The 12,248-nt window shown below is 37.8% G+C and overlaps 2 protein-coding genes across 4 annotated transcripts in view; one reads left to right on the top strand and one right to left on the bottom strand.

Annotated features, from left to right (window-relative positions):
• Nucleotides 1-789, bottom strand: part of IFT74 (intraflagellar transport 74) — a 40,672-nt gene extending 39,883 nt beyond the window's left edge. For 2 of the 3 annotated variants that reach the window (XM_014055076.2, XM_014055078.2), the window contains exon 1: nucleotides 641-789. The gene's annotated coding sequence lies outside the window, so the exon portion shown is untranslated. Of the gene's footprint in view, nucleotides 1-461; nucleotides 482-640 lie in introns of those variants that run through there. The other variant, XM_087716133.1, reaches the window with a different exon arrangement.
• A 1,549-nt stretch (nucleotides 790-2,338) lies between these two features.
• Nucleotides 2,339-12,248, top strand: part of PLAA (phospholipase A2 activating protein) — a 29,339-nt gene continuing 19,429 nt past the window's right edge. Inside the window, exons 1-6 of the mRNA XM_014055074.2 lie at nucleotides 2,339-2,577; nucleotides 4,845-5,038; nucleotides 5,869-5,969; nucleotides 6,088-6,208; nucleotides 9,715-9,882; nucleotides 11,517-11,652. Coding sequence (XP_013910549.1) covers nucleotides 2,429-2,577; nucleotides 4,845-5,038; nucleotides 5,869-5,969; nucleotides 6,088-6,208; nucleotides 9,715-9,882; nucleotides 11,517-11,652 — 869 coding nt within the window. The 5' untranslated portion in view covers nucleotides 2,339-2,428. The remainder of the gene's footprint in view (nucleotides 2,578-4,844; nucleotides 5,039-5,868; nucleotides 5,970-6,087; nucleotides 6,209-9,714; nucleotides 9,883-11,516; nucleotides 11,653-12,248) is intronic.

The following is a 12,248-nucleotide window of genomic DNA, read 5'->3' as shown; positions in this document are numbered from 1 at the left end:
GAATGTCATAAATTGTGATCACATGTTCTTGGAACACTGCAACCGTCATAAATATGAGTCAGTTGCCAAGTGTCTGAATTTTGATCACGTGATCATAGGGATGCTGAAACAGCTGTAAGTGTGGAAAATAGTCCTAACATAACTTTTTTCAGAGCTGCTGTAACTTCAAATGGTCACTAAATGAACTGTAGCAAGTCGAAGGCTACCTGCATTGATGAACACATCCCACACAAGCAAAGCTCTTTGGGAATTCTCCGTTGATTTTTAAAGTGAGAGAAAAGTTTAAGAAACACTGGCAGAGCTTGTTTTGGCTTAAGATCTGGAATCAATCTGCCATTTACATTTGGTATTTTGTCAGCCTCCAGTGGTTTGTCGAATAAACTATCCAGACAAATGACGTGATTTATCGTGATGTGACTTCACTCCACCTCAAGGCTTTCCCATCTGATTCCATTACACACCAGTCTATGCCGAAGAAAAGTCATAGCGGAAACCGGAGCGATGCTGATGCGGAGGGCAGTCCAGGGGCGTCGGTGACCGTCCGATTATTCCCCCCCCCCCAAATCCCCGCAGAGAGTCAGGCGTACGAATCTAAAGACGCCCCTTTTGCTCCGCGCTTGAAGCTTCGGCCTCTTCTTACCTGATTCTCAGCACGCGCGAAATGCCAAGGCAGCGGTCGCTGCCAGCGAACTGCTTCACCCGCGCGGCGCCCGTATCGTAGCAACGGGAAGCCGATCAATTAAAGTGCTCTTTTCCTTTTATTATTCCGGAACTTAGACAACACGCCTTCCTTCCCGTATTTTAGTTCCTTCCCGTATTTTATCGCGAGATTCCATCCCCCCACATAATACATGTGTTCATTACTTTATTAGATTTATGTGCTCCCCATCTCACTTAGAGGCGACTGTAGTTAAAATATATTGTGCTATATTATACTATAGTACACTATACTATTATGTTATATTATGTTATGTGGTTATGTTATGTTACGTTGTTATATGTAAACAGCTTACGGCTGTAAAGCACTGAAGCCGTATATAAGTAAAAATGCTATTGCTATTTATATGATATGATATATTATTTATAACAATATTACATATTGGATTGCATAAACATTCACAGAACTAGTGTCTTCTTGCTCATGCAATTATCGCTTTTCGTCTGAGTAGAAACGCAACCATTTCTTCATATACACAACTCCACTTTTTAATGATGGCCCGTTTATTGTTATAGCAGTCAGGTACCCTAATGCTGCTGCTGTTGCTATATTGTCAGAGCTATTGCTCTGAAAATAAATTCACTACTCATGTTAAAAAGATGGTGCATCATACAAGAAAGCTGTAGCAAACCTAAATCTAGTGAAAGGAAGTTAAGATCCATTCATTGCAAAACATCTGGGAGGTGCATATGACTTCAAGTCAGTTGTGGCTCCTGGTGACTGCCTGAATAAAGTCTTTACAGTTTTTCCAGCAAGATTTCAGAAGTGGTTTGCCGTTGCCTGCTTCCACCGAACCACCAGCACACACTACCCTTTCCCGTTACCTAAATCCTACATTGGGTTCGTTATGGCAGTGCTTATTGACATATATACAACAAATGTCTGTAGAGATTCTCAGTTATCCAGGGCATGGTTGTCCTAAAGGTGCTTTTTCAGAAGGCAACATCTTTGAAGATGTCTTCAGGGGAAAAAAAACAATTTTAAGTCCAGTTGCCTCCTGGGAAAAAAAGCACTTTTGGGACAGCCATATCCTGGATGAATGAGAATCTCTATAGACCTTTAGCTATACAATTTGGGACGAGCACCCTTTGAATGTTGTGGGAGTAGGAATGGATTCCCAGAGGGGGAAAAATGCAGACTACAGGAATCATTAGTACTACTCAGGTGACCCTGAGGACACAGATAAATCTTCAAATGCTTCAATGACCCGCTAAATGCAAATGGCCAGCTGTTTGCAAAAAAATATAAATCCTTTCATTCCCCACTATCCTGTAACAGCTGAAGAAGCTCCTTGGAAGCGAAGTGAAACATCTTCAAAAGGGGGGGGGGAGAAAAAAAAACAGTTGCCTTCTGAAAAAAACAAAACCTTTGGTATATACAACGAACGTTAAACGCAAGACCGTCACACTCCCCGCCCCGTTAATAAGAAAACTAGGGGATCTCACTCCCCCTCCCTAGTTCTAAGTAGGTCTCCTCCTGTCCTTATTGATGTCTACGGCATCTTGGGTTATGTAGTCTTCGTCTGTTTCTCGCCGCAGAGAACTGTGGTTCGTCGTCGTTTTCCGGCGCTTGGCGCTGACGCTGTACGCGAGGGGTGGGGGGAGGCAGAAAGTGGGTGGGAAGAGGAAGGGAAGCGGGTGTGGTGACGGCTGCCAGGGGTGCCGCGGCTGGTGCTGTGTCAGTGTATATAATACCTGAGTTGCGGGCGGGATGGCCACCCCGGGAGGTGTTTACCAGCTCCGCTGCTCCCTGGTTGGGCACGAGCTGGACGTCCGGGGCCTCAGTGGCTGCCTCTTCCCGACAGGGTCGTTCGTGTCCGTATCCCGAGACCGGACGGCGCGTGTCTGGGCTCCGAACAGGTTAGTATGGTAGTAACTGAGACGGGAAAGCCCAAGAAGGTGCCGGGATGGCGGGGGGGGGGGCGGGGAGTAAAGACGGCCTATAGGGGCTCTTGCTTTGCCAGCTTTTTGTGTACAGTATGATATCTGATGGGCTCCCCCCTCCTTCTAAAATGGCATAGCCGAGACTCGATCCATTGGGAGGGAAATCGGAAGGTAGTTGGAACAATTGGCCGGTTAGGACAATACGCGGGAGGAGGGGTGGAGGTCTTGGCTGAAGATCTGTCCAAATTACTACTTTTTCCTGTTTTACTAGATCAGAGGTTGATGGTTCCCAGATAGTTTGAACTACAGCTCTCATCAGACCTAGCCAGCATAATAATTGGTAGGTGCTTCTGAGAATTGAGGCCCAGAAAAACCAGGAGGATAGTTCTTTACCTGTCTTTGTAAATGGGGGCCATAGTGTTTACAAGAAGAAGAAAAAAAGTTGTGTAGATGCTCATCCGTTGTGCATATAGGTAGTCCCAGCAAATATGCATCGTCGAGGTCCATCTGCCTTTATGGAAATAGAAACCCATGTTTTCAGTGAGTCTTGTGAACGCACCAAAAGGAACTGACCCATGTGGCAGTATATTCCATTTCAGCCAGAAGCAGCACCAAATCTGGCTTTTATAGTGAAAGACAGAACTTTTTTATATATATATGTTGTAATATAAAGCCCAGTCTTCTGAAATTTATAATCACTGCCTCAGGATTTCTTACAAATCTACAACAAAAATATAGTGCTCATGTTACATGCACCATCAGTTCAGATTCATTATTGGAAATTATTCTCAGATTTGCTTCTCAAATATTTCCCAAACGATTTATTATTACTGTTGTTACCTAACTTCTATAGATTTTGAAGTCTGTTTTTTTTAAAGAGAGTGGCTTTCAGAGCAATACTGTAAATGAATTAGGACTACATATACATATGAAAGGCCTGAGTAGAATATTCATTGGAGAAATAGAAAGCATTGTGCCATTGGAGAAATAGAAAGTATGCTGACTAAGGAAGTGAGTAGAAGAAAAGGAAGATGTTTCAGATTATAAAGTTTAAATTAGGTCCTTGTGGTTCGTGTCATAATAGTTCCCTTGAAGAATAAGTTCTTCAAGACAGAATTATTTGCAATATATTGAATATATTGAATTATAACTGAATCATTTGCAATACAGTACATGTATCCTTTTTCTTCACATCTCTTTGGCCTGTTGCATTTTTTCTCTTTTCCTTCCATTGAATGGGATAATGCTTTCAGCTTAAATAACTATGTTGAATACTTACAAATCAAGCCTGTCATACAATTAGTCCTTGACTTACAGACATTCATTTAGTGACCATTCAAATTACAAAAAAAGGGACATGACCATTTTTCACACTTATGACTATTGCAACATGATCAAAATTCAGATGCTTGGCAACTGGCATGTGTTTATGACGGTTGCAGTGCCCTTGGGTCATGTAACCACCTTTAAGATCTTCTGACAAGCAAAGTAAATGTGGAAGCCAGATTCACTTAATAACCATGTTACTAACTTAACAATTGTAGTGATTCACTTAACTATGGCAAGAAAGGTAGTAAAACTCACTTAACTGTCTTGCTTAGTAGAGGAAATGTTGGGCTTAATTGTAGTTGTAAGTCGAAGACTACCTATATTTATATCTCTGGCTGGAACTCAATTGAAAACCCTGGGGGGATTCTGTAGCTCATTTAAAAAACAAATTAAATTTGATGTTCATCTGTTTACTCTTCTAGATCAGGGGTGTCAAACTGGCAGCCCACAGGCTGGATGCATCACGTGCAGACCACGCCCACCCCAGCTCCATGAAGGGGGGAAAATGTGAAATGTCACGTGACGGCAATGTGACGTTACGAGTTTGACACCCTTGTTCTAGATTGTTTCCATTTCAAATACATTCCAGAAGAGTTAGGATTTACAAAGAATCAGGGATTTTTTACAACATGAATTAGAGTTTTGTGGATAAAGGATCACTATTTAAAATTTTTTAACCTTCTGGTCTTACTTGTTGAAATGTACATTTTAGTTACAACTCAACTGAGTTTTATTTTTTAGGAAAAACTCCATTCTTGGATTGCAGAGAAAATAGGAACTATGACACATTAATAAAGTATACTGTATTTTAATTTTCTGTCTCAAAAGTTTAATCTCTTCAGTATATTAACACCTAGAAGTTTTATTTGATTTGTTGATCTAATTTTGATTGTAAATTTGGTATTTATTTTTAGTCCAAACAGAGGATTTCATGAAATGCACTGCTTGAGCGGCCATACCAATTTTGTTTCTTGTGTATGTGTCATCCCACCAAGTGACCTTTACCCCCGTGGATTAATTGCTACTGGTGGTAATGACAGCAATATTTGCATCTTCACTTTGGACAAGTCTACACCACTATATGTCCTTAAAGGTCATAAAAACACTGGTAAGAAAAATCTGTTTTAACTATACAATTAAGCAATTTATGTATAATTTCCAGTAAAAGGGCATAAGTTGTCTTAGCAGCTGTTATGTACAGATAAACATATTTTGTTAGAAATATATAAACTTATGTCGCTTTGTCATATTCTGAATTAATAATTCATTTGGCAGGGCATTATTATGAATGTGACAGTTACATTTTATGATGCTCTGAGTTGGATAAAGCTAAATATCTACACAAGTCAATATTAATTTGTACTTTGTACCAAATTTTATATTAATATCTATAGTTTTATAAAGGATTTTACATTTGTCAGTTTATCCTTGTAAATAGGGCAAATACTTAGTGAATGGCTAAGCTAACAATGTTATATTGATACTGTATTTTGCCTATGACCATAAGTTCCATCACTATGCAGTGCATTTTTACATTTATATTTCTACTTAGAAAAATCCAGAGCAATATGTTTAAGGAAGAGGAAACAGCTGTTTGAATTCAGTAATTTGTAGGAATGAGAGGAAGAGTGATTAAAAATATTGAGACCAGGGGAAACTAACAGTGTTAATAGTTGTATGAAAAGGATGTTGCTTGTTTATGTATTTACAGGTAATTTGGCTGTGGTTTCTATGGTGGTTTAGCATAATTTTTATTACTACTTCATAAATGGAATAATTATGAAAATCAGAATATGGGATTTTGTTTTGATGTATATTTAGGTTTATCTGAAAAGCAACATCTAAGCTATTCCTGAGCATATCAACACTATTGATCAACACTAAGCATATCAACACTATTTCTGAGTTCGAGAATGCCTATTTTGTTTTCTTTTCTAGTTTGTAGCCTCTCCTCTGGAAAATTTGGCACCCTCCTTAGTGGCTCATGGGACACTACAGCTAAAGTCTGGTTGAATGATAAATGCATGATGATATTACAGGTATGGAAGCTCCACTTGCTGCCATTAGTGAACCAATAGATAATGTGTGTGTATTGGTATGTGCACGCTTCAGAAAACACAGATGGGCTCTGGCAGAGAAAATATCCTTTTTTTATAGGGCCACACTGCAGCAGTCTGGGCTGTGAAGATACTACCTGAACAAGGTTTGATGTTGACTGGTTCAGCTGATAAAACTATTAAACTGTGGAAGGCAGGTAGATGCGAGAGAACATTTACTGGTAGGTAATTGCCTGTACAGTTTCTAAATACCAAATTGTGAGAAACTTCTTTTTTTTTTAATGCAAAATGGATACTTTTCCCTACCTTGAATGTTGGGATACAGAAAGGAAAAATCTTCTTTTGTTAATAAATACAAGCATCAGAATATTTTATTTTGGTAGCCTGGTTCAGCTTTTGTTTATTCTTGAGAAATATTGTATTTCATTTGAGACTTTGGACTACTGGTAATATCAGTGTTTGATTTTACAAAACACACACTGTAAAAACCTTGATTGAGTTACCAAAAAAGATTTTTACATTTAATAACGTGCAAAAAAACAATTGGGTCCATTTGATTGATGAGTGAATTTATAGCTCTGAGTTATATTTACAGAAAAGAGTCTAAAGTAGTTTAGAGTTTAACAAAGTATCTTCTCACGTAAGTGAGTTTAACCCAAGAATTCACTTCTGAGTCCCTTCATATGAAGATAACATTTACATTGAATGTAGTTAGCCTACTGCCTGAAAACACTTATTTGCAATTCTTGTATTGTTTATTAATACACTGTTAGAACAGAGAATAGGAAAATGTCAACATAGGTGACAAGCACTAGAAAAATGTTTTTCCTTGGGATAACTAGCTTATCGTATATATTGTGAGCTATTGTAAACTAACAGGCCCAGGAAATTTAAATTGTATTTAGCAGAAGTCTCTGTGCACATTTGGGAAATATTTTTTTTTGAAGTTTGGAGTTTTATTGAAAATGAATAAACAGCTTTGGTTAGAATCTAAAGACACGTGAAGATTTCTAGCCCTTTCTACTATTGTGGAAGGATATTCCGTGTTTGACTTTGTCACTAGAATGACAATTATTCATCTCTGAAGTGTCTGTTTTGTGCAGATATGGGGCTGATACTCCAGCAACAGGCAAAATTATTCTATTAGCTAATTATTCTATTAGCAAAGTTTCCTATGAATGATGCCCCATTATGGAAAAGTCTTGGATATTAAAAGTTAACACCTTCCTTTCTAAAATTGATCAATGTTGGGTGGGGAGGCAGTTGGTATCATACAGGCTGTTTCTAACAGAAAGAAATGAAAGTAAATGTATGGTGGAGAAAGCAATTTATTTTAAAAAATTGATCTGGCTGTTTATGTTACCAATCAACTCTGGTTGGTTCAAAGCAGCGATAAAACTAGTGACTATAAATTATAAAGCAGTAAAACAATAAAAAAAACCAAACTCAGCACCTTAATGTCTATGGAGATTATCAGTCATCCAGGTCATGGTTTTCCCCCAAAGTGCTTTTCCTGAGAGGTAAATTGATTTCTGGCTTTTCTTTGAAGATGTTTTGCTTCTCATCCAAGAAGCTTCTTCAGCGCTTGGATTCAGAAGTTTCTTGGATGAAAAGAAAAACCAGAAAGTCCAGTTGCCTCTTGAAAAAGCACCTTTGGGGTCTGTATCTTAATCACCCCCTTAGGATACCCTGTAGCAAGGTTCAATTATCCTTAGTTCCTTCTTTCCAATCCATCCCATCCCCTCACCTGAGTAAAAAGCCAGGTCTGGATGGTCTTCCAAAAGGCTAAAAGAATGGACAGCCAACTTGCAGGGCAATTGCTGTTTCATAAGGTAGGGGCAACCACAGAAAAGGCATGGTTCCAAGGTCTCAGGTGGTAGGATTTTCTAGTAAGGTATCTGAATAATTGTAGGTAAAGTTAATATGGATAAGAATAAATGAAAGTTATTTGACCAGTTATGCATATTGAAACCAGATATTTGGCTTGGATACAAGTAGTCCTCGATTTACAACTATTTAGTGACTGATTAAAGTTACAACAGCACTCCCACTTAACGATGGTTGCAGCATCCCCACAATCACATGATTAAAATTTGAGTGCTTAGCAACCAGCATCTGTCTATGACAGTTGCACTGTCCCAGGGTTAGATGGCTGCCATTTGCAACTTTCTCAACCAGCTTCTAACAAGCAAAGTCAGTGGGGATAGCAGAATTCACTTAATGAGCGCATAACAACTACAGCGATTTGCTTCAGAACCATGGCAAAAAAGGTCATAAAATCAGGCATAACTCATTTAACAACCGCCTTGCTTAATAACAGAAAATCTGGTCCCAATTGTGGTTGTAAATAGAGGGCTACCTTGTAGAGAGCTTCAATCAATGGGACACACCAGTTGTTTCTAAGCTTATTTTATAACTTGCGTTTTTGGGCAGGCATAGTAGAGGAACATTATTGTTCCTTTCTGTATTTTGCATTAGATTGCTGGTGAAAGGCTATGGAAAAGTATGCAGTGAGAGAGCTATTAATTTTCACATTTTTTATGATGGCAGGAGGAAAAGAAGAACTATTGTTTTTTTCTTGCAGGGTGGGGGTTTTTTTGGGGGGGGTTATTCATCACAATTAACATATAAGGCGTAGTATATGACATAAAATTTAGAAGACAAATTTAAAATATTTTCTTGGTGGTTTGTTCACCTCAATCACTTGTTACTTCGCCTGTTGGTTCAAGTTGTTGTTGCTGCTTTAGAAGCTCCCTAGTGGCCGGCAAAAAATCTCCCTAAGGCAGTAATGCCTTTTATAGGAAGTTGGAAGAATTTGATGATAGTAATTAGTTATTGCAACCTGTGAGATATTGAATTTGTCCTACCATGGTAGACTAGTTAACAAGTTGTTTTAAATAACATGAAAATAGTTTTCTATTGTCTTACATTAGATTTCTATGCAAAGATCTTTTTTATTTTATTTCTATGAGATAACTCAAAGTATGATTGATAATGGTTAAGGACTGTTGACTTTCTATTGGAGATGCCAGTTATAGTTTGGAAATGTTCTGTTATTCTGTTATTGCCACATTTTAGACAGAAAGCTGCAGGGATGGATTGAATTTACTGCTATGTGTTAAGAAGCATATGTTCTTCTGGACTATATGCTTAATACTTGGAATCTATCAAAACATCAAAAATTGTGAATTATTCTGAGGAGGGAGTCATCTATAAGAATCAACATACAATATAATAGAAGTCTATATCTGATTTTCAGCATTGATTCTTAATGTGAGTTATTTGTCAACTTTTAAACTAGTTTTTTCTTGCCAAAAGAAAAAAGCAAGAAAACTTCTTCCTCTGAAAATGCTTTTCTATGTATTAAGTTGCAACATGGATGCATGCAGAGTACACAATACATCAGTTTATATACCAACTTAACTTCTAGTCTCAGAGAAAACTCAGGTAGAATATCAAGATTGATTTTATATATAGTGTATATTATGAATATTGTCTGTATTTAAAAGACTGATCTCACAGATCAGGAAAGCAAGAGAACTGACAGCAATTACTGTAAACCTGGTTACAAAGCTTGCTTACTGTCTTGCATTTAAAACCAGTTGAGACAGATCTTCTTTGTAGAGTTGAACAGGGGCATGGCTCTTTTATAGGGAGAATATACACTTTTGAGCAAGTTATCAAAGAAATGGATTTCTAATCTATAAAACCTTCCCCCCCCCCAAAGGACATGAAGACTGTGTAAGAGGATTAGCTATTTTAAGTGATACAGAATTTCTTTCCTGTGCGAACGATGCCAGCATTCGAAGATGGCATATATCTGGTGAATGTCTTCAAGTTTATTATGGCCACACCAATTACATATATTGCATTTCTGTCTTCCCTCAAAGTAAAGGTAAGACTTGGGCTGCAAAATAACTCTCTGCACTTTTTTTTCCCTTTTGCAAATGGCAACATCATTATTTTATTTTCTAGAGTATTGTCACTGTTACTATAGAATTACTATTGAATAAAATCTCAATTCCTTCTCTAGCATTAGAACGATAGTTCATTACTTAACGTAACATGGATTCTTCCTTCTGCCAAGGCATTCCTTGCCATCTGTCACAAACTCTGAAGTAGCAAGAGTTGTAGTAGCAGAGTTTGAGGAATGAATACATAATGCCAAGTAATAACATGCTTTGATTTTGGTTTAGCAGTTTGTGAGCACAGTGATTGTTATTTAATGTTGTGTAAATTATATTGTTGTGATTTATTCAATCAGCTGTGCTACAAATAAATAAATAGATCATAAATCATCTTAACATGTGGCTCTAGCAGTATTCACAGTGTCTGTCCGTGCTTGTTTAGTCCTTTCATTTGCCTCTTCTGAGTTCATAATTCACCTTAGATCAAGGACTGCTATTTATTTTATTTATAAATAAAACCCGTTAATGATGACTGTTGATAGACAGACATCTTTCATTCTTTCTTTGTCAAATTGATAAAATTTTATACTATAGAATTACAGGTAATCCTTGAATTACAACAGTTCCTTTAGTGACTGTTCAAAGTTTACAACAGCATTGAAAAAGTGTCTTACAACCATTTTTTCACACTTACAATGATTACAGCATCCCTATCATCACGTGACCAAAATTCAGATGCTTGGCAATTGATTTATATTTATGACTGTTGTAATGTCCTGGGGTGATGTGATCCCCTTTTGTGACATTCTGAGAAGCAAACTCAATGGGGTAATCAGTTTCATTTAAGAACCATGGTACTGACTTAACAACTGCAATGATTCACTTAACAACTGTGGCAACAAAGGCTGTAAAATGGGGCAAAATTCACTTAAATGTTTAGTTAGAAATGTTGGGCTCAATTGTGATTGTAAATCAAGGACTACCTGTACAATACTAATATTAATGTGTGTAGTGTAGTGTAGTATAGTGTAGTATAGTGTAGTATAGTATAGAATAGAATAGAATAGTCCTTAAAGGTTACTCTAAACAGGCATTTGAGTGGAGGCCTAATAATTGGTGCTATACTTCATTCTCATGCAATACGATACTGACAAATTTTATTTTAGCTAAGCAAGCTTGCCGTGGTTTAATTGTCAGATTTCTTGGTAGTTTTTCCTGAATTTGTTCAGGTTAATAGCTTGGCTCCAAAGAACTTCTTTTGTGCAGTTCCCTTCCATTGTGGTGAGTTTTGTTCCTAATACATTGCTACGGAGAACCTCTTCTAATATAGTGTGCAATGTAGCACAGCAGTTGCTGCTAGGTGAAGGGATTTAGTCATGCTTTCAAACACATTATACCCATTCTATAAATCTAACCGTAAAAGAACAAATGCTCCTGATTGTGTAATGGTGTTGTGGTGTGTAAGCCATTTACACAGTGGAACAAATCACAGCTTCAAATGAGCAAATATTAAGGTGGGATTATCGTACATGTGCAATATGTTATTGTTTGTATGGACATAATTCAACTGTTAATTTAATAAGAGTTTTTTATCTACTCATTATTTGGTGTCTTGTTACAGATTTTGTTACAACTGGTGAAGATCGATCACTAAGAATCTGGAGAAAAGGAGATTGCGTACAAACAATCAGGCTTCCAGCTCAGTCTGTTTGGTGTTGCTGTATTTTAGACAATGGAGATCTTGTGGTTGGAGCAAGGTATCTTGCCACCCATTTAGATAAATTAGTAACAACACTAGCCAAAAACAATATTTATCAGTTTTATACAATGTAATTAAATAATTTGGTGTATTTACTAATACTGGCTGCAGTTATGTATCACTTTAGTGTTATACAAATGACCCTTAGCATAGTTAAGTTTACACTCTGTCCTCTTACTTAGCTTGGCTGTGAGAAGTGATTGGAGGCTTCTGTTTCCATTTTTGATTAAGGAGATCAATTGAGTTGGCTTTAAGAAGCCATAAATAAGAAGAGGTTTGTAGGTTGTAGGTTTTATTCAACTTGTATGCCGCCCTATTCCCGAGAGACTCAGGGCGGCTAACAAAACCAAGGGAGGGGGGGGGGGACAATGCAAAGGGAAGGCAACAAAAACAGACAACAATGCAAAACAATTTAAAAGGTCTCAACAAGCACACCAATTCGAGTAGGGGATGGAACTCAACAGCCCCAGGCCTGCTGGAACAGCCAGGTCTTAACGGCTTTACGGAAAGCCTGAAGGGTGGTGAGGGTCCGAATCTCCACAGGGAGATCGTTCCAGAGGGCCGGAGCAGCCACAGAGAAGGCCCTCCTCCGGG

The sequence above is a fragment of the Thamnophis sirtalis genome, unplaced genomic scaffold (genome assembly GCF_051295495.1).
Source record: "Thamnophis sirtalis isolate CommonGarterSnake01/CBP01778 unplaced genomic scaffold, rThaSir2_p1.2 scaffold_5, whole genome shotgun sequence".
NCBI classification, from domain to species: domain Eukaryota; kingdom Metazoa; phylum Chordata; class Lepidosauria; order Squamata; family Natricidae; genus Thamnophis; species Thamnophis sirtalis.
Note: the sequence above shows the minus strand (reverse complement) of the source record. Positions and strands in the feature narration are given on the sequence as shown.